The 21,568-nt window shown below is 41.7% G+C and overlaps 2 protein-coding genes and 1 long non-coding RNA gene across 6 annotated transcripts in view; 1 reads left to right on the top strand and 2 right to left on the bottom strand.

Annotated features, from left to right (window-relative positions):
- Adgrg7 (adhesion G protein-coupled receptor G7) overlaps nt 1-1,483 on the bottom strand; it is a 43,975-nt gene extending 42,492 nt beyond the window's left edge. Inside the window, 1 exon segment of the mRNA XM_040750649.1 lies at nt 1,120-1,483. Coding sequence (XP_040606583.1) covers nt 1,120-1,234 — 115 coding nt within the window. The 5' untranslated portion in view covers nt 1,235-1,483.
- A 5,052-nt stretch (nt 1,484-6,535) lies between these two features.
- Nucleotides 6,536-11,258, top strand: LOC121141928. Its single transcript, XR_005878896.1, has 3 exons — nt 6,536-6,990; nt 7,739-7,786; nt 8,008-11,258. It is a non-coding gene; the product is annotated as an uncharacterized LOC121141928 (long non-coding RNA).
- Nucleotides 11,259-17,571: 6,313 nt separating this feature from the next.
- The window catches only part of LOC101839044 (transmembrane protein 45A), an 85,601-nt gene continuing 81,604 nt past the window's right edge, over nt 17,572-21,568 (bottom strand). For 2 of the 4 annotated variants that reach the window (XM_040750646.1, XM_013118162.3), the window contains one exon: nt 17,572-20,913. In XM_040750646.1, the coding sequence (XP_040606580.1) occupies nt 20,763-20,913 (151 nt within the window). In that variant the 3' untranslated portion in view covers nt 17,572-20,762. The remainder of the gene's footprint in view (nt 20,914-21,568) is intronic. The other 2 variants (XM_040750647.1, XM_005076729.4) reach the window with 2 other exon arrangements.

The raw sequence follows: 21,568 nt of genomic DNA, 5'->3' as shown, positions 1-21,568 counted from the left end.
ACACAGGCAATATATGAAATCATTCTTAATCCCAATAATCCCATCAGTGTCATATAAAAATGACAGACTCCAGCAAACCTGAAAGAACCCTCAGCTACTCCTGTGCAGAGACATCAACTGTCAAAACCAGAGCCTTCATTGGTAGTGACCTTTTAACGATTGGCATGGTTCAGAAACAGGAGTGGAACTTTTAAAAGTCCCATTTGCTCCTAGAAGGTCACTGGACCCCCTCCATTCCCAGCACCATCAAGGCAGCTGGTCCCTGCCCCCACTCCTGTGGAACTCCACTGCTCTGGTGCACTCCCCACCAGCCTGCAGGCAGGTGAGAGACCTGCTTCCAGGGACGCCTAAATCCCAGCCACCCACTTGACACTGTCTCAGCAAGACCCACTGTGCCATCCAACCCCACACATTTGAACATCCTCCCTATAGCCAGCCACCCCCCACCCCACCCCAGATGACGGCAAAAGCATGGCAGTTACTGCAACAGCAGAAATGTGTCGACACCACTGAAGACTCCGGAAAGCCGGGAGCTGAAGCGTAACTCCTAATTTCTACTCCCCAGACTGCAAAAACACAGGAGAATCATGGACATGAAGACAACAGACTTTCCCAAGAATGCTGCAGAGAACTCTGATTGTCGTGCTTACTAAACCATTGTGAATTTGGATTTTCAGCTCTTGTAAAAAAAAAAAAAAAGCAAATTAATTCACTCTAGTTTCATTTATTTTTTCTGAAAAAAAAAAAAAACCACTGAGACCATAATGATGCAGGTTCAAATCCACATCCAATGTTGCACAGCTATATAAATGTAAAAATGTTCTCGCAGCCTCAGTTTCTCCATTTGTGACACAAGCAAAACAACACCTGCTTCAAAAATAGCACAAAGAAGCCAATTCAAAATGCATTATTCACTCTGCTTATTCATACGCATGGATTTATTTATGCATACAGCTGCCCAGTAGCCACCAACCAACTGCCGTCTTACACTTCGTAAGTGGCATTGTAGAAGGCAGCCATTGCCTGGACAAGGTCCTCTTCAGCACTACTATATCAGGTGACAGAGTCAAAGGTTCAAGCTCTGCCGCCACCTCTCCTCCCTCACCCAGGTGACATTACCTCTCTGGATCCTTACTGCCAACCTCCAGATGCCCAGTCCCAAAATGACGCCCGTCAGCAACCCACACGCAATAGCCACCAGCACACGGATGTTGCAGGAATGACAGGAACGCATGTTGAAGCCAAACCACTCCACCACTCGTTGTGAAACAGCTAGTTTCTTAAGTCAAGAGATTTAATCAGAGAGTGTTATAGAACATGAAAAGAACTCTTCCTTTCCGTGACCCGTCTGGCAGGTGTTCTCATGTTTGAAGAGTTTTGAAGTTAGTTCAGCATAAAATAGTTGCAACGACTGAATAGAAGGTGTATTCCTGCTTGCAGTGTGCTCACTCTTCAACAACGGAGATCAAGTGTCTGGAGTTCTCAGAAAAGGAAACCAAGCGAGGGCAATAAAAAAGGAGAGGGATTGGCCTAGAGGGTCAAAGGGTGGATCTCCAGACAAGAAGAAAGGAGGCAAGCAAGGAGAACCAAAGAGGAAGTCAGGAAGACAATGGATCCCTCTGGTTGTCTACAGCTCAACCAGGTGCTTCAACATATTCGCACACCCTCTCGGAGAAATAAAGGATGTTGTCAAATGAGACGATAAACTGCAGTAGCCACACATGATTACACTGCTTGCATTTCCTTATATGCTAAATCGAAATTGGTGAGTGAGCTTATTGGCTCTGGGAGAATTATAAAAAGCACTAAAGCCTAGAATTACAACCCTTCTATTATGGATTAAATTATGTCTCCACATTTATATGTTGGAGTCTTTATACAAAGCACCCACAACGTGGTGTTTTAATTGAGGACAATAGAGTGGGCCTTAGTCCAATATGGTTGGTGTCTTTAAAAGAGAAAATTGGTGTAGATGTCCACAAAAGGACAATAAATAAAGAGACTCAGGGATAAGATAGCCAACTGCAAAGGAAGTCTAGAGACAGAGGTTGGAGCAGAGCCTTCCTTCAGAGTTCTAGGAAAGAACTAACCACGATATCTTCATTTAAAACAGTGGTTCTCAACCTGTGGATTTTGACCCCTGTGGGGGGTCAAAAACCCTTTTCCAGGGGTCACATATCAGATACCGTGCTTATCAGATATTTACGTTATGATTCATAACAGTAGCAACATTACAGTTGTAGAGTAGCAATGAAAATAATTATATGGTTGTAGGAGTCTCCACAACACGAGGAACAATACATTTCTGTTATTTAAGCCACACAGTTTGTGTTACTTTGCTACAACAATCTTAGGAAAGAAATCTTCTACCAGAACTTCTGTGAACAAACTTCTACCTCTATGCAACTGCAGCTGTGACTCTTAGGATCTGGCATTCCTCTCCCCAGCTCTACCTAGTCTCAAATGAAGTCCTTAATGAGTACCCATGTCAGGACTGTCACAGGCAGGGGCAGGTCCTCAAAGCATTCATATTCTCTTTGGGGTGAGAAACCAGGGAGTCACCTTAATAAGAGAGGTCACAACTATTAAAGACAACAAATGTAATTAGCACCAAGTTCTCTTCTGGGAGTATTAAGTGCAGATTTATAAAATAAAATTTGCATTTAAGATGTTTGTCTGTTTACCCCTCAAAACTGCATATTATCTCCCAGTTCTCAATAGTACTTACTAAAGTACAACTTTTGGGGGGTACTAATATAAAGTCCTAATTTTAATTCACCCCAGAGCTTCATGAAAACACATTAATTGTTGGAGAATGAAAGAATTTAGAGACTGCTACTGAAAGGTTCAGGCATTACGCTGGCCTGCCCTGTTACCTGGCAGGATGCACTCAGGCAGCACCCTAGCCAGTCCAGAGTTTTGTGAGAACCACGCAGGTACAAAGGACCCCTTTAAAGGACTGACCCCTGTCCACTTAGGCTCTTTTACTCTTGTCTTCCTCTCCATCTCATCTTCTCTCTTACTCTCATCTCTTTCTCTCTTACTCTCTTACTCTCGCCATCTCATCCTCTCTCTTTCTCCCTCACTCTCTTACTCTCTCTCTCTCTTACTTTTATCTGTCTCTCGTATCTTATCTTTCTCTCTCAGCTCTGCATGGGTTGGTTACCTCTCACCCCCCCTTTCCCTCCTTGTCCACCAATAAAACTCCACATGGAGTTTGAGTTGAGTCACGGTTTGTGTCTCATTATTGGGTAAACCTAGACATTTTAACAATAGCTTCAGAAGAACAAAACAAATGAATCCATGTTCATTATTGTAGGAGGAAGTCTGATGCCGCCATTAAACATGTGACTTATTAGAGGCGCATACAGATGAGGTAATAAAAGGGCGGTTTACCACACCGCTAACCACACCCACTTTAGGCAGGACTAAAGATGTATACGGCTGGACGTAAAGACGTATACGTACGTAGGCGGAACTACGTCACTAGCCAGGCCCACTTTTGGGCATGGCTAGGGGCGTTATGGGGGGGAAGGCATAAAAGACAGCGCACAGGAAGTCTCGCTCTCTTTTCCTGGAGCTCGGCTTCCGCGTCCGGTAAAGCCTACACATTATCCATTTGTTGTGAATATATTATAATACTTATTTCTATATGTCTATATTATCTACCAAAAATGGCTAGAGTAGGGTACATAAAAATTTTCTTCATGAAAACTCAAAGGATCTGAGGTATAAGAAATTTAAAAATTCTTTATTCCCTTTCTGTGATATATATAGTATGTATATATTTTCAATTGGTATAATATATATTACCTTTTAAATATTAAAAATAATAATGTTCCAATGTTCCATAAGTAATAAACTAAGAAGGTGAATTATCACCTATTACATGGGAAATACATCAAGCATAGCACTACATATATTTCATGTCTTTGCCTTATTGGTTTCATAACACACTGCAGAAACAAGGATGAGATTAGAGATGACTGCAAGATGAGCTCCGTAGTTACAGAATATTGAGAAATACCAGGTCACACAAAGTTAACCAGTGTCCTGTATAGACTGTCCTGCAGCCTCCAGCATGTGCATATGCATTGCACATTGCCAAGTTCCCAGTGTTTCTTAACTACAGAACTCCCTTCTCAAGAGGACACTCTCAGAGATTCCATTCTTCACATATGCCAGGGAAACCCTGCTTGGTGTGGGAGAGGGTGACTATTGTTGAAGAAGATGATTAAAGAAATGGATTGTGGAGCCCATGGTTTCCCTACCAGGATGGCAGGATTGTTTTTCCTTCCAAGGTTCCACATTTTGAAGGGAAGGGAATCCTGATATGCTGCAATGATCATAGCTTCATAAAACTTTGTCTCTTTGACTCCATCATTGAATTCATAATGTTGCCCCTTATTTTCTAAGAACATTAGAAGTTTGTGGGATAAAAAAATCCTAGACATAGAAATTCAGATGTTTGCATTTATGTAAGGACATGAATTATTGTCTTAAGTACACCAAAATACACTCTTATGATTTGGATGTTACAAATTCTTGATACTATGATGCTCTCCCAAGACACATGGGACCAAAAAACAAAAAAACAAACAACACAACTAAAACTCCCATGGACTCCTTCAGAAACCCAACCAAGCCATGTCTTTCCTCCTTTAATTTGTATTTGTCAAATATTTCCTCTCACAGGCTCAAACATCACCAACACAGTCACTATTTTATATGCACATAAGTCTAGAAGACAAAGAAGAAAAGAGGTAAATGGGAAATGACGTATTTATTAATCTATTCTACTCAAAGCACACATTGTGATGAACATGTGGATAAAATAATAAGCCAGAGGGACAAGGCTCCTGTTGTCACACAGCTGCCACTCAGGGAGACTTGGGCTTGTATTAATGCTATCACTAATTTGTTTTATGGCCTCAAACAAATCACACAAAGTCCAGGCCTCCATGTCTTCCTCTTTTAAATAGCCACATTAGACCTCTCATTTCTATGCATTTTAGCCATAAATACTTCATTTGAATAAGAGCAAGGAAAGTGTTCATCATGTGTCCCAGGCACTGTGACTCAGTGGGTGTTGACAACCAAGTAGAGTAATGAGAACATCTATAAAATGGAGATTAGCTGAAGCTGCCACACCCAAAGCAAGGTGAAGAGACATTCATGTGCTGAGCATGAGTAAGCCAGTATGGAAGGTCAGTGGCAGATAGGGGAGATGTCACCCGTGTGGGACACCTATTGTGAGAAGTCAGAGGTAGACAAGAATAGGGCACCCTTTGTGTTGGAAGCTGTCTTCGTGGGGCTGCAATCAGAGCCAGCTGAGGAACCCCAGGTTTGTACCTGAGTGGGGGAGTGTGGATGAGGGAAAGTCTAGCTAAAAGGAGTTAATAGCAGACACAGGATAGCTCTTGGGAGGGTGGATTCAATCCATACTGAGTGCGCCTTTAGTTTATCTTACAGCATTTTATGTATTCGGCCAACAGTGAGGACAAAATGGCAGAAGACCTCTATTATCATGTATAAAGGGCAAAGATATTTACTTAATCCTCCAGGTATTTGGTAGCCATACCTGCCATCCAGCCTTCAGGGTCAAGAGTAAATGCACCTGGGCTCAAACCTATTGTTATTTAGATAAGAGACATTCACCATCAAGGTCAAAGCATCCTGTAGCCACTGAGCTATAGACTTAAGGACATAAAGACATTTTAAAACTCTCTGACCATTAGTCAAAATGAAATGGTCTCCTTTTCCTGGGTCCTGACACCTTTGGAGATGAAGAATCCCTTCACAGGTGATCCACTCAGCAGACAAGTCAGGGGCTGAGTTAAGTGAGCAAGACATCTGCTGAATGGCAGACTTGTCTCGGGCACCCACACATAGATGTGGCTGGCAGAAGAGAGCAAGATTAGTTGCATATAGGATGATAGGTCAAACAGGCAAGCATTTGAACAATGAAGCCAGCTACTACTTCTGAGCTTCCTGAGTCGTGTAGTTTTTGTTAACTTCCTGAGCTGTGTAGTTTTGTTGTGCCCAAATTCTGAAACCCCCAGATCACCAAGAGACCCATTCTGATGCAAAAGCAAAGAGTCTTTTATTGTTTAATGAGCTAACCCCAGTATCTCTGGCCCTTCATCCAATCATCATGGCAGGTAGCTGGAGAAGGACCCAGAGAAGCCACAAGGCAGGGAATATATTGGATAGAGCAAGAGGAGTGTCTAGGGGTACACAACAGTCTCAGGATTGGTGCACTTCCGGGCTTGGACAACCTGTCCTGTGTTGATTGGTCAACTGGTTGTTGTGGCCTTTAGACCCTCCCAGGATGGTTGCTATGCTCTGCATATCACTGTTGTGCACTTGTACCATAAAGCACACCCAGAGCCGTAAAGCACAGCCCCGCCAGTAACTTCTGATTGGTTCCTTGCCGCAAGGAGGGATCTGACCTCCTAGTGACTGGGGCAGGCCCAGCAAGGTCAGGCAAGCATATGTTGAGTCGTTTCTGCAGCCTGCCATGGCTGCTAAAGCAGGGGGTGGTCCCTTCAGTTTTTGTTAACTTCCTGAGTTGTGTGTTTTTTGTTAACCTCCTGAATTGTATAGTTTTTGTTAACTTCCTGAGTTGTATAGGTTTGGCTAACTTCCTGAGTTGTGCAGGTTTTTATAACTTAAGGGGTGGGAAGTGGAAAAGTATGTGGAGGGAAGACGGATGTTTCCTAGTCACCCCTGTCCTTCCCATCCCTCTCCCGAACCTCTGATTCAAAGGCCAGAGAAGTGGAAACTAGCTGGTGGCTTTCCCTTCAACAGGATACTATGTGAGTTCACCTGAGAAGTAACAGCCATCATAATGCACTAGTAACCTTGGAAGTGGAAAGAGCTCCCTCTTCTGGTGTCCGAAGATGTGTCCTCCTGTGAGCCTGAGCCTGGGAGAGATATTGAACCTTCAACACTTATCGGTGGTTCCTTCCTAGAGGCTAATGGATGTTGGTGAGTTGCCATGTGTTGAAATGTAATGGGGAAAATATAAGTCCCCAACTAAGTGAGATGACAGGAGACTACAAGCAGTTCCCACTAGAAGGGGACCTAAGATCATTGTCTTAAGAAAACTGGGAACTAGATGGCCGCCTGACCTACCAATCGTAAATCCCCCTGACCACAGATTATGTGACCGGAAGCTTGGATCTGGACTATCTGCTGCTATCCCCTTACCATGAGAAGACAGGGAACCAGAGAGCCTCTTGCCCTAACAATCATAGAACTTCTAGATCTCAGGATGTGCTCTGGTCTGAGCCCCTAGCCCACAAATGTGCCAATTAATTTTACCTAACCGGGTGACAGTTACTGCCTTCTTCAAGGTCCTTAGTTTCATGATAACCCTGTGTGGAAACTTTGTGTGCTAAGTAATCTATGTAACCATGGGAACCTTACAAACTGAGACTTGTCTCAGGGCTCGCCCTCCTCTTTTTCTCTTTAAAAGTGCCTTGCATTTCCGGTTCGGGGTTTCAACCTTCCCAACAGAGTTGGGGCCCCAGCTAGCTGGTTTTCCTTCTAAATAAAAACCTTCTTGTACTTGCATTCAGGTGTCATTAAGTTCCTTGAAGCCTTGAGGTCCCTCTCTTAGTTGGCACAACAGTGTGATGTTTAAACTTACTGAAAGCTGACTCGGGGAGAGGGAGACACCTCCTTGTCTCAGGTCTCAACGTGTTTAATTGTCCTATAAATCTCCTTGTCCTAGGGCATGATGAACCCTTAAATCTGTGGAAAAAAGGAAAACTGCAAACAGGTAAGGATATTAAAACATGTGCCCTTCTCATACACCCCCACAGCAGTCAGGAGAAATAGTAGAGCTTGCCCTGGCCATGAGTGAGGGGGCCCTAGAGCAGGAGAACTGGCCCTGTTCCTTGCTGTAAGCTGCACTGGTGAACTAATTAAGGCAGTACTGGAGAGTTCATCCAGGTAGTGACAAGGAGGAAAACCTAATGACCCGACCAACACAACTACCAGGTCCAGAACTAGGACTGTGAGTTGGCCCACTACAGCATCTACCGAATTTATGAACTGTTGGAGCAAGCCAAGGGGACCAACCTACAGATCCAAAACAGCAGCATCTCCATGACACAGGACAGCAACAGGATATCCAAGAGGAGCACCACTGAGAGCCCATTGTCAGTGGGGTGACATAGCAGAAACCAGAGGCCTGGAGTCAAACTTGTGGCAATGAATACTTGCAAGTAAAGACAATAGACTAAAGGGTAAACTGTGTGACTGCACAGGCCACACTATAGCTTCCACTACAAGATTCTTCTCTTTTTGTTTGTTTTTGTTTCTGTATTTATTTTTGTTTGGTTCATTTTGGTTTTGGTTTTTCTTTCAAATTTGGTTTTGTTTAGGGGAGAAGTTTGCAAGGGCAGAGGGAGGATGTGAAGGGATCAAGAGATGAGTGAGATTAGAGTGCATGATGTAAAATCCACGAAGAACCAATAAAAGTAAAATTAAAAAAAAACAAGTAAACAAAACCCATTGTGCACTTGAGAATGGCAGAAGGGAGAAACCCTTTCCCAAAGAGGTTGCTTTTGTCTGTTCTATTCCATGGTAAAAGAAAACCATAGTGAGAGAGGCAAACAGAAGCTCACTGATAGGAAAAAACTCTCTGTTGGGCCCTCCAATTGACTGTCTCAGTGAGGCTTCCCTGGTACATTTCCGTGGGCCGTCATAAGCTCCCAATTTAATAATGTCAACCTTTATTTGCTCTCAATCAGGCCACGCCAGCTGTCAGTTATATGCTGTCACATGACTTGATGTTTTGCAATATATATGCTGCCTTTGTCTATACGACAGCATTTGTTCTTTATCTTTTATATTTGTTATTTGTTTACTGAATGAGTACTTTCAAAACTGGAAATATGGGTATCATATAACATTTTCTGGACCATACAGAGCATGACCTTTTAGAGGCCACCTTCCTTTCTATGCCTGTAGCTCACTGTCCACTGCAGTAGTGGGTAGAAGATTCCACAGGTGAAATAGCACGGAAGAGGGGTATGGTCTTCTTCAGCTTTACAGAGTAGTGACTAGGAGGATTTTATTTCTAACACTAGAGGTCTGCAAAGCGTATGACCTAGGTCTGAGCTTTAGAGATTGTGACAGAAGAAGGGAGTCTGAAGTAGCAGGGGGAAAATGTTGTAAACACAACCTTAAAGCACCTTCAAACCTAAGCTGAGAGGTAGATGGTAGGAAGGAAGGGTAGTTAATAAGATGCATATATGCAAATAAAATGTTCAGTTGTTAGGTTGAGAGTACAATATATGGCATAGTTGTTCATCGGATTTCAAATCAGACTAAAGGAATTTAATTTTAATTCTCAGAGTCAAAACTCTGAGTGTAGAGCTAATGAATGCAGACTCTAACAGACAAAGGGAACATGGATCTGTTTCTAAATTGGGAATAGGTTGCTTCATCCTAAATTGCTAAGACCTTCTATTAGTTGCATGAGCTTATCTCCCGTGTGTTTTGGATTCAGTGTATTTTGGCTTCAGACATGATAAGCAAATAGGAAATGGTTTCAGCTTTACACCTACATATTTGCCAAACCTTATCCACACATGTCTTTTAGGACATTTGAAAAGAGGCTAGGAGACTCAAATGGGGGAAAAACAGATAAGGGGCAATTTCTTACTTCCATTCTAACATTTGCTTAGTTATAGACTCTTTTCTGTGAGTCATGTGCAACCTTACCACACATATGTAGACCCACTTCAAGCCATTTATATGTATGTAGACCTGCTTCAAGCCATTTATGGGCAAACTCCTGATAGCTACCCTTTTTACTGTTGGTTGGCTTTAAAAGAGAGTGGGCCATGAGTCATCAAGATATATCACTTTGATAGGTATGAAAAGTAAATGATCCTATCAAATAGGATATACATGTGTGGAAAATATAGGATTACATCAAGTTCATAAGTCTTTGTACCTCCAAGACTGTTTAAAGCTCATATTTAAACACACATGTTAATTGGGATAGTTTCCCATTCATCTCAATTTGGGGAACTGTGTGTACTACACCTTTCTGAGGGAACATTCTCTGTGAGTGTCTGTCCTCCTGTAGGCTGTCAGAGGAGCCCAGAGCAGCCAACTCACAAAGGTGCTATTATGCTGAATATCATCCCTTTAGCATTTGACATCCACAGAGTGGAAGCTGAGGCTCAGAACCAGGCTCTCCTTTTTGTAATTCCTCTTACTTCCCGCATAAGATGAAGAAGGAAGTTCTTCTGCATAAATCTGTCTTCCAGGGAAGGTTGTCACCTCTACAAATTCAAGGGTTAAACAATAATGCAATCTTGAGTTACTTGAAAGGCTGCATGACCCTGACTCAGATAGTGTACACCTTGTTCACAGAAAGTTGGGACACAACCTGTGTGGACCATTTGACACTTGGCACAAACAAATTCCCATTTGTTATCTTTGACTTTAATATCTCACGAGCATTGTGTACCATATACCCACTCCTTCACAACAAGCCTATTTTATCCTAGAAAAGCTGTAGAATGAAATACAGACATAAAGGAATCATAACCATTCCATTAATGGTTTGTATTAAAGGACTGTCTAAGACCTGGACAGCATTATAACTTTAAAATTATTTTGTCTGTTCAGATTTATAACGATTTTACAGATACACAATTGATTAATAAATTTGGAATCATAGTTCTACAAAATCTTACCAGGTCGATAACATTATTGGAATATTCAGTAAGATTTAAATTCCTTCAGCTTTATGTACAAGTTTAACAAATTAGGGTCTGTAAAAACAATAAAGGCTTAGGAAAATGTGTCTGTTGGTGAAAATAAAGATATGTGAAATATTTGGTTGACTGCTATAAACAAATTTGGTTTAAAGAAAACTCTAATTATTTACGTCTCAAAGTGAAGCACCTTAAAACTTGGGGATTAAAATTTTCTGTCAGACTTGGATGATCCCTCACAGGAGGCCTCACACTCCCTGAGGATTAGCTAGGGTGTGGGATGGGGAGTTGGTGGGGAGCATGGGAGGATGGGAGGGAGAGGGAACTGGGATTGGTATGTAAAATAATTGTTTTTCATTTAAATAAAAATTTATTTTAAAATTTTCTGTGCTTAAAATTGAAACAGTAGATACTGTAAATACCAGTCAGTCTATTGTTATTACCTTACATGCGAAAGACTCCGAGTTGGACCCCCACCAATACTAAAATAAAGATAGGTGTTTTCAAATTTAATTTAAAAGGACTCTGTTTGAGATTTTTTTAAGTGGGTGAATCTAGAAGCCTAATTATTTGACCCATTAAGTGGCTCTTAAAAGCACATATCCCTCTAAGCTTAAAGCAATACTATCTTTTCTTTGACATTTATTTGGGGGGGGCGGAATTCAGGTTTTAGTATGCCTGCCCTCTATTCTTTTACCTTTATTTATCTGTCTTTAACAGAATGCAAACTTTTGGGGTCCATTCCCCATCTATATTAGTTTTTCTTTTATCAGTTCTAGCAATCATTTGCTTGTGTTTGGGAGAGTTCCGTGCTGCCTTTTGCAGGGAACATCACATTGTCCATTCTTTTGGTATTCCTCACAACCCCATGGGACAGGCTATTGTGGAGCGCACCCATGCCACTCTCAAACAGTATTTTAAGAAAATAAAAAAGGGGGAGTATGTTACCTCCCCCAATATTCAGTTATCCACCATACTTTACATTTTAAATTTTTTGACCATAGACCGTAATAATTTGTCTGCTATGGAGAGAGATTGGAACAAACCCTCCCAGTCCTTGGGATGGGTCAGATGGAAGGACTTAATTACAGGAAAATGGCAGCCACCCACCCCCCTATTAGCTAGGGTCCGAGGGGCTGTTTGTGTTTTCCCTCCAGGAAGTGAGAAGCCTATTTGGGTCCCCGAACGGTGCATCAGGCATGTCGACCCCAATACTACTCCGGATACTAGGAATGCTCACCATGATAAAGATGATCCAACCATTGCTGAACACTCAGGTAAGGGAAATATGGGCGTTGGTGAGTATTCCCCCCCATGTTGATGCCAGTTAGTCATTCCAGCTCCCTGTTCATCAAATTTTATAACACCAATAATACATTGGGAGCGGCTGCCGCCAATGATATTAAAAAGTCAGAAACTAGACATTCTGAGTTTCCCCCTCCTAAGCCTGATACCAGGGTCAAGAAGTAGGGAAACCCAAGAGATTGCCAGCGGCATACGCCTTTAATCCCTGTGGCATACGCCTTTAATCCCAACACGCCTTTATGAGGGAACATCCTGGGTTGAAAGTTGGATTGAAAATGGGTGAATAGCCGGGCGGTGGTGGCACACGCCTTTAATCCCAGCACTTGGGAGGCAGAGGCAGGCAGATGTCTGTGAGTTCGAGGCCAGGCTGGACTGACAGCCTCAAACAATACAGAGAAACCCTGACTCAAAAAAAAAAATTGGTAACAGTAAAGAGGTACTGGGATTAAGTAAAGAAAAAGAAAAAGACAAAGGTATATAGAATGGAAAATTTTGTTTACATTTAAGTTCTATTTTGTGAGTCATCTCTAAAAACTTTTGGCCAAAAGCCTGGCCTCTCCACCTCACATCTACAGAGTTACAAGGAGTAGGTACAGCTGTACCCCATGACTGTAGCTCAAATGGAGGAATGATAAAGAACATACAGGACTTTTTAACCCTTTTAGTTCAAGGATTGGCTGGAGTTGTTCTTTTACATAGATTTCAATTAAGGAAGCTTCATTGCAACAGACTAATCATGACCTAGGGAAAAAGGATGACTGAAAGATGCATGTATGTTCTGAATGTATGGTGTGGCCACACTGGTATGTATGAAATGTGATTGTGAATGCATGAGTGTGAACTGCTTATATGATTAAAAGGATACTTAAATCCCTTCAAAAATAGTTAAGAAGCTACCTAGATTGCTTTAAATATAGACAAAAGGAACATCCAGCCAGTCTGTTAATGTTTTAACAGAAAAATTTAAGATGCAAATGAGGCCTTGTCAGCTAGTGAGAGCTCTACAGGTTAGATTGGGAAAGACTGCTCACAGACTTCAAATAATTTTCAAAAGTTATTTGGACACAGTATAGTTTACAATCTTTGAGTGATTTTCAGAAGTTTTTGGGAAATATTTAATGGATATGTCCTTTTTAATGGGCATCTACAAATAATCTAAGTAGTAATCCCAATTTACCTAGATAGTTAACCAAGGAGGGTAGACAAATCCTTCTACTGTTATGGTCCAGCTTCAACAGTTAAAATAAATTTTTTTAGAAAATAAAAAAGGGGGAATAATGTCCCCAGTCTCCACATGACTCATCAAATAATACACTCCTCATTTAAAAATTTTATAATGTGAATGCCAGTGAGCTTCAGACAGATTCTGGCATGATGGAACTTGAGCAACTATTGCTCAGGTCAAATGGAGACATCCATGCACTAGACAGTGGAGAAGACCCTAATTTGGGGTCGAGGGCATGTTTGTGTTTTCTTGCAGGAAAAGAATAAAGCTTCCGCAGCTGTCAGACCATTTAGTGAGATGCATGGAGCAGAGAAAAACTGGACCTGAGACCATGGGAGCCTAAGCCAGTTTGAGTGAGATCTCCTAAATCAGTGTTCCTGACCCTTGATGTCATTGAATCTAGAGCCCAAGAAAGAAAGAAAACAGTCGGTTCGAGATTTCCAGTTTCTCAACAGACCTGCTGCATCAACCTTCCGGACCCATGAGTTTTCATCGTGAAGCCAATAGAGAAAAAAGGACCCATTTAAAACATTTGGACATTGGTATGGACTGTGATGAGGGGCAAAAGCCTCTTTTCAGTAATTGAACAGGACATGGTCACTTGAAATATCAGACTTGATGGTTCCTGTTTCTGGAATCGTGCCTAGGCCAGTGTATTTTTCTGGAGAAATGCAACTTGTCCTAATGTGACAAAAAGGAGACTTTGACTCAAGTCGCATAATCAGCTGACGTTAAATCAACAAACTGCATCACCACAGGAACAAATTGGTGCTCTGTGGATAGTGCAACAAGCCTATTGTTCATATTTTTCATAATGCTACATGTGTAACATCAATGATTGTACCTAATGTATCTGTGCAAGTGCACTTTCTAAATGCTTTCCTGAGCAGATCTTGAAACGATTGTAAACTTTATCAAATTGTAAATGTAAATCACATGCAGGTTACCCTTGTAACAGACGAAGGCTGATAGAATGTTATGGCCCAGATCTGGTGATGGGTACGGTGATGGAGAGGCGCTATGTCAATGGGGGTCCTGGAAATGGTGGCAGTGGCAGTAGGCATTCTGGCTTTATGCCGAGCTCAAACGTGCCTTGTTCCAGAGGCAAGAGACCCGTAACCAAAAGTATTGCTTAGCTTAGCCCATGGCAATCCCGATAGCCATGAAGGTTGGTTACAGATGATTTAAAGTTGGGGTGCTCTGATGACGGCCAACCTGTGGGGAAGACCCCTCCCGCCTAAGACAGGGGTTCAAGGTCCCCCAAGGATGGGAAAGGGAGGGTGACCCTACTTGACCTAAGCCAGGAGTGCCTCATTTAAAAATAAAAAGGGGTGAATTGTGGGAACATCAGACCTTGAGCAGAGACCCACTTCCCCTTCTGCCTGGGAGTAGGCAGCTGTAAGACAATGTTTACTAAAAACATGTTTACTAAAAACAATACAATGCCTGGGGGCATTAAGTTCCTGTAAAAGGCCTGCCCACAGAAACCACCCTGACCTCGACCTTGTCCAAAGACTAACCACCTCTTCTGCCACGCCCAGATCAGTTTCTGGGGTCAGAGCAGAACCAGCCAGGGGAGGGGAGAGAGCAGAAGCTTCTCTGGTGGGAGCCTTTCTTAGGAAGTTTTCTTGAACCTTTTTGGAGCCTGCTTAAAGTTTTCTTTACATCGTTGAACGAGTCTCTGTGTTGTCAATCCCCGACACCCTCCGCACGTTCTCGGACACAGGCCGCGCAGCAGACGCGACAGTTCCGTATTTCACTTTATTTCTGGCTTTTCCTGTAATACAATGATTGCTGCCTGCCTCAGCTAACTAACCCATATTCCTGTAGTGATAGGGTGATATCAAGGTTAGTAAAAGTGCAGTTAGGATCTGGTCCATTTCAAGAAGCAGTACGATGTCACCATTGCTAGGGTGAGGAAACTGGGGGTTACAAAGTGCATGGAGGAGCTGATGCCCCACCAACAGCAAAGGTTAACTCAGGTGGTAACCACCCCTATCACTCACATTCCTCTCTGCACAACCAGAGCATCACTCCTGCTGACTGACTTAAAGGGTTTCCTGTTTGGTGTATGGTGATGTAGCATGAGATACTTGTGAAGGGAATATGGCAGAACTTCAGGAACTGAGTCTTCAGGTTTGTGACAGCTGAGGCAAAGCAGGGAGTAAAGGGGGAAGGATCCCCAACTCTGTCTAGTCCTTGATGAAGTCTTGTCCTGGCACAGTCTAAACATTTGGAAACATAAACACTGTAATTTCACATAAAGATGGAGCATGGGTGCCATTTTTCTTCATAGAAAGACCTCTGGGGAAGGACCCTTGGCAAAAGGTCACCAACGCAACTCACCATTCCTTGTTCTCCTTCCTCATCGCCTAGATTGGTAGTCTCATGTTTTACTTTGGTGTTACTAGTTTCTACCCCAGGAATGTACGTCTGGTGTAAGCTCTGTCTTGAGCATCATTCTATTCTTAGTTCTCTGAATACTTCCTAGCATTTGGGATAATAAACACTTCTTGAATGAGTGACCCACCCCAAAGGCTGGTGAGCTGCCTTTCCTTATCCTATGTTCTATAGAAAAAAAACCTTTATACTGTTGTTATATTTGTTGTTATTTTGGACAACTTACGAAAACAGATTTTTTGATGAAGCAAAGTCTTTACAGCATCTACGGGTGGCCTGAGACTTCCTGGCACAGAGTGAAGGGGAGACATAAAAGACTTTCCTATTTGGGGCTTGAGATCGCAGTTTACTACTTTTTTACTAAGTTTTTCATGCTGTTCCAAAAACAGTTTCCTTAAAACACAACCATATAACCATACAATTGCAAGAAAAGTTTTATTTCAGAAACCGTGCAAAGACATTTCCAAATTGGTCTGAGACTCAGACGTCTGAAAACTCCCTGAGTGGCATCTTATTTGTATTCTCAGGGTTCAAGTCTGGAGAAGTAGTGATCTCTGTACCCTCATAAATGAGGTAGAGAATTTGTATTCATTGGCTTTCAAACTTCCAGACTTCACCTTGTCTGTGTTTGTTAGACCTCTCGAGATATCAGTGACTCTTGTGTCAACTAACTCTGCAGCTGACTATTGACTGACTTTGAAACTCAAAAGCCACAGTCACAGAATGTTGTTAGACTAGAAAAGTGCCCTTAATTCCAGGACACATGGGCAGAACATTGTGCCCAGGGGACCATGACACATTTGTAACTTCTATTCCAGAGTGCACCACCCACTCATTGCTCAAGGCATACTTTGGACACTCACACCTGTCAATTTAAAATCTTAGGTAACAAAATGAATACCCTGGTTCTCAGGCCTGAAGAATGTAATGATCTCTTTCCCTGTGACATGCATATGATGAGGCAGCTCCTGGGCTTGCTGGAGTTCTGGAATGCCAGGGAGCCTTCTGGGTTTCATTGTCTGTGTTTCAGTTCCACGGACATAGGGGCTGTGTCACTGCCTTCATATTTAACTTATGTCTCAGGATTCCTGCATTCTCTCCTTTTTCTGTTAGATTATGCCTTTCTGTGTAATATTGTGTTAAGTTAGTTCTCCACTTGCTTCCATTTGAGATTCATAAAAATATGAATAAGTCCCTATGCTTATTAAGTCAACTTAATCCCTTTCCTTTGTAGTGAAGAATCATATTTTGGGCCTATTGTCTAAGCTCAAGTGTAGAGAGGAAGATATGTGTTAACTTGTGAGAAACTTGGCGTGGCTAATGGTAGAGCTAGGATTATATGAATTATTTTTTCTACTCACCACTGGGAGTTTCTTGGCTTACATGCACAAGGCTCTGACTTTTTAACCTAGGATTGTATGCAGTGGTTCTCAACCTTTTTAATGCTGTGACCTTTTAATACAGTTCCTCACGTTGTGGTGACCTCCAACCACAAAATTATTTTCATTGATACTTCATAACTGTAATTTCGCTACTGCTATTAATTATAATGTAAATGTCTATGTTTTCTGATGGTCTTTTGGGAATCGTGACTCACAAATTGAGAACTACTGATAGAAAAGCATGTTGTTTAGTTCTTTACTTATTTAACATAGCAAGTGGCATGGTGATCATGCTAGGCTATGCTAAAGCCACTATGCCCCTCTCCTAGTCTCTGACATCTTTAAAACCATGGTCTTAATGCTATTTCATTTTAGAAAGCTCACAGGAAGACTTCTGATCTGCCTTTTGCATCAAATTTTCCATACAGAAATGTCTCAAAGAACGGGATTTCTGCACATGCAGATTTTTCTGTATCATATGAGGATGGTATATACTTCAATAAAAAAATGAGGATTTGAGGCTTTTGCATTCATTTATTTTTCATTGTGGCAACAAGATTAACAAGTAAAATTTAACATCTAATGATTACAAGTGATGGCAAGGCCATGAATCTTGAAGGTATCCACCAGGAAAATAAAACAAACCATTCTCATAGTATAGGCATGAAGCTATATATGACTTTGGAAAATTATGATTGGTCCTGAATACCGGTGGCATGCACAATATGTAAAGGGAATTTGTTGCCCAAAGTACTTTCAAAGCTGTAAGAAAGTGAGGCATTTAAAGTCCTATACTTTAACAAAACTGGAAATACAAACAACATGACTCAGATGGCTGTTCCTCAAACAAAGGTCAAAAAACAAAGTTATGAGCAAAGGCAACGAAAAATGAGAAGGCTTTTTTGGCATGAGTGGATGCCCATCAAATCACACTTCTTCTTCTGATTCGTGCTCATGCTCAGCACTTTTCAGGAGTCCAACTTCCGAGGTGCAGACCTTCCTAAGTCTAGATTTAACTAACCTGGGGAAAAAGAAAATCATTTCTGGTTACATGATACCAAGGTTCAAAACTTTAGAGTAATATACAGATTATTCCTACAACAAACAGAGGCAATCTCCAAAGTGAAATTGTTTCTATTTGACTTTGAGATACCTGAAAATGTGTATAGACTACAGCAAGGTCTAAGTAAACAGAAAAGATGTGTCTTTCAAAATATTATGAGATTTCTTAGTTGTGCCCAACTGATCACTTATAAAACAAGCAGGAGACTCTGACTGTGACAAATATGACATTGGTAGGACATCTGTATCAAACCCACAACTACCTATGGATTGCAAAGAGATGTCATTTTCTGTAATGAAACACATAACCTTTCCCTGGGTGACAGACCAAGTGAAGGCATATGTTAAATCTGGGCTGAATTTCTCTTTATGAAAAATTTCTTCAGTCTGTTTGCATTCTGATTTTTCCTTTCTTTCTTCCCTTCTCTAGTTAAGTTCTGGCCTGTTATATTCATACATTATGACATTCTTTGTGCTCTGGATCCCACACAAAAGTGCATAGACTTCATCTCATTTGCTGGTGTAACCCTAGCAAGAGTCAGAAGTGATTCTAAGCTAGGACATTGACTCATTTGGCACATCACTGGCATGTAGAACAATCTGACAGATTATGCCACTAATCTGTGAATAGAGGCTACCAGTTCTTCAGCCACTGGCAATTAACACTAACACCTCCAATAAACAGCAACTGAGCAGAATCGATAACCTCAGTTGACTTAACAGCCAAAAAAATCTGCTCAGTTGTTTTCCTTGATTATTGATTACTGAATTTGTTCATATGTTCTGAACACTCCAAACCACTTCTGTTTTGAAAGACTAATTGATGCTCTGTAACAAATTAAGGGCTGGAGAACATTTGTGTCCTCTTACAAAAGCCCACACAATCCTTTCCACATAGTCCAATGCCAATCCGTGTAAGATGAAAGGGACTAATCAGTTATGTTCATTTTTGAAGACTCATGTGGAAAATGAAACATCTTGTGCCTTCTTACTGGGAATGAAATGTTAGCATAGACCCAGTTGCTCCACGGCTTCCTGTGGTTTCTCTCTGGGTAGTATATGGTGTGGCTATAAGCCATGAATCTCACACCCTTATCAGGTTCTGGGCATCTGTAACCCACATGTGAAAATGGCCCTGTGAGGCAGGGTGAGAGCTAGGTAATAAAAAGGAACCACAGCCTAATGTGATGGCGCACACCTGCGAACCAGCACTCGGGAGTCGGAGGCACGCGGATCTCTGTGGCCATCCTGGTCTGCATAGAAAGTTCTAAACCAATCAAGACCACATACCGAATGACACCCTGTTTCAAAAACAAAATTCCCTTAATACAGCACCCCCCAGCCCAACACAATAAGTAATCAATAAATGAATTCTCAGGCACAATTGCCAGTTACTAGAATGGGGGACATTTTGGAAATCAAGGTCAAGGTGTGTCTGTCTTCTTGCTTCATGTTTTCATAAATTACTGTGAAAAAGAGTAGAGCTGGCCGGGCGTTGGTAGCGCACGCCTTTAATCCCAGCACTCAGGAGTCAGAGGCAGGCGAATCTCTGTGAGTTCGAGGCCAGCCTTGTCTACAGAGTGAATTCCAGGACAGCCTCCAAAACAATATAGGGAAACTCTGTCTCGAGAAAAAAAAGAGTAGCTGATGCAAGAGTTACTTCTAAAAAACATGTGCCTGGCGTGTTCGCAAGCCCTGCACATATTTTATATGTAACATATTAAATATGCAACAATATTTCCAAACAGATAGGTTTCATCTATAAACTTACATAATCAAGACTGCAGGCAGGGGATAGAATGAGGCAATCTTGGACCATTATTTAGTAAAACTGGAACATTTTGTATCATCTTTCAAGAATTTAGGGAGGAGAATTCTATAACTTAGATGTGCTTGTGTGTCAGTCATTGTGCTATGTCAAACAACTTGGATATAATGTCCGACATTTAATGAAATGACTTGTGGATAAGCAACCACTTCACAGGTAAACCCTGACTAAAGGAGTTTCAAGCCTCCTTATCCTCAACTTTAGTACCAAGTTAGTTTTTCATGTGGTCTCACTGAAAGGCAATACTGAATCTTTGTAGTATTTTAAAATGGTTGCTTAAATACATATCAAAATAGTTCAGGGAAAGTTAAACTTTTAGTCTTATCTTTTCAATATAAATATTAAAGGGAAATCAAGAAACATATAAAATACAACTTCCAAACAAATGAAGGGTGTATTTAAGCACCTTTGAAATGGAGACCTAGTAAACAGCTAACAAATGTTAACTGAGCACTTATTATATGTGTAGCAATGTGCCAGTCAGTATGGGGATATGAAAATGATCGTTTTAACATGGGACTACAATCTAGCTGTCAGGGAGGGCTAATGGGGACAAGTAGTCAATATCACAATTGATGCATCACAATAGCGTTTAGTGCAAAGTACTACCAAAGCTCAGGAAACATAATCGACATGGGCCAGAGGCATTATAGAAGGTTTTAGAGAAGAGATGGGCATCTAGTGTGAATATACGAGGTAAAAGGGAACTGTCTGGTAAAAAAGATTAGAATAACATGCAGTGGGGATTGGGAGACGTTGAAAAATAAAACTGGAGTTTCTTGTTTCTAGGAACCTGTAAGTGGATAAGCCATTTATTAGGCATCTGAAGGCTTTTGAAACAGGAAGAGACAGTAGTCTTCTGTTGGCTCTGGAGGGGAGCTGACACGAAGCAGAGTTTTTCCTTGCATCCTGGAACTGTTCCTGAAGACTCCCCAGCCCCTAAGAAGATGAGGCCCAGATGTCAGCCTGGAACAACAGGGGAAGAGAGCAAGACTCAGTAGCCCAGCCAGCCTTAACAGTGAGCTGATGTGCATGCTTTGGGGAAGTGAAGAATGAACAGAGCAATTGGAAGGAGGAAGAAGGCATCTACAGAGCAAAGTGAATGGCTCCAAAGCCCAAGTGGGTCATCTGGGAGCAGGGCAAGGCAACAGCTCAAGTTTCTTTTTCTGGTGTGCCAGTGTCACAGCTGCTCCAGCGCCAACTTCAGAGCAGGAGGGCTGACCTGAGCCCATGACTACAGGATGCAAATCTGGTTGCAGTAGAAGTTGACAAACCATGGGACCTAGAAATAGCTTCCACATTCTAGGGATCTGGAGAACCTGCAAAGTGTGCAGCTCTATCAACATACTAGTATTTGGATCCACTGAAATTAATATGGATTGTGTCACATTATAAGTTCTTGGGACTGGAGTCCACCATGCTGAACACTACATACACATTGCTGCAGTTAGAGTATTTTATTCAGCGCATCAGTCTGAAGAATTGAACGTTGGAGTCTGCATGTCCAGTAATTAGGATCAGTCAAGCCCAATGTGCTTTGGCACTAAGCACCCTAGGAGCCATGATCATCCTCTTTCCTTCTTGATCATCTTTTGGACTCACATTGCCTTTCAATTTGTGA

Source organism: Mesocricetus auratus, unplaced genomic scaffold, assembly GCF_017639785.1.
Source record: "Mesocricetus auratus isolate SY011 unplaced genomic scaffold, BCM_Maur_2.0 Super-Scaffold_100008, whole genome shotgun sequence".
NCBI lineage: Eukaryota > Metazoa > Chordata > Mammalia > Rodentia > Cricetidae > Mesocricetus > Mesocricetus auratus.
Note: the sequence above shows the minus strand (reverse complement) of the source record. Positions and strands in the feature narration are given on the sequence as shown.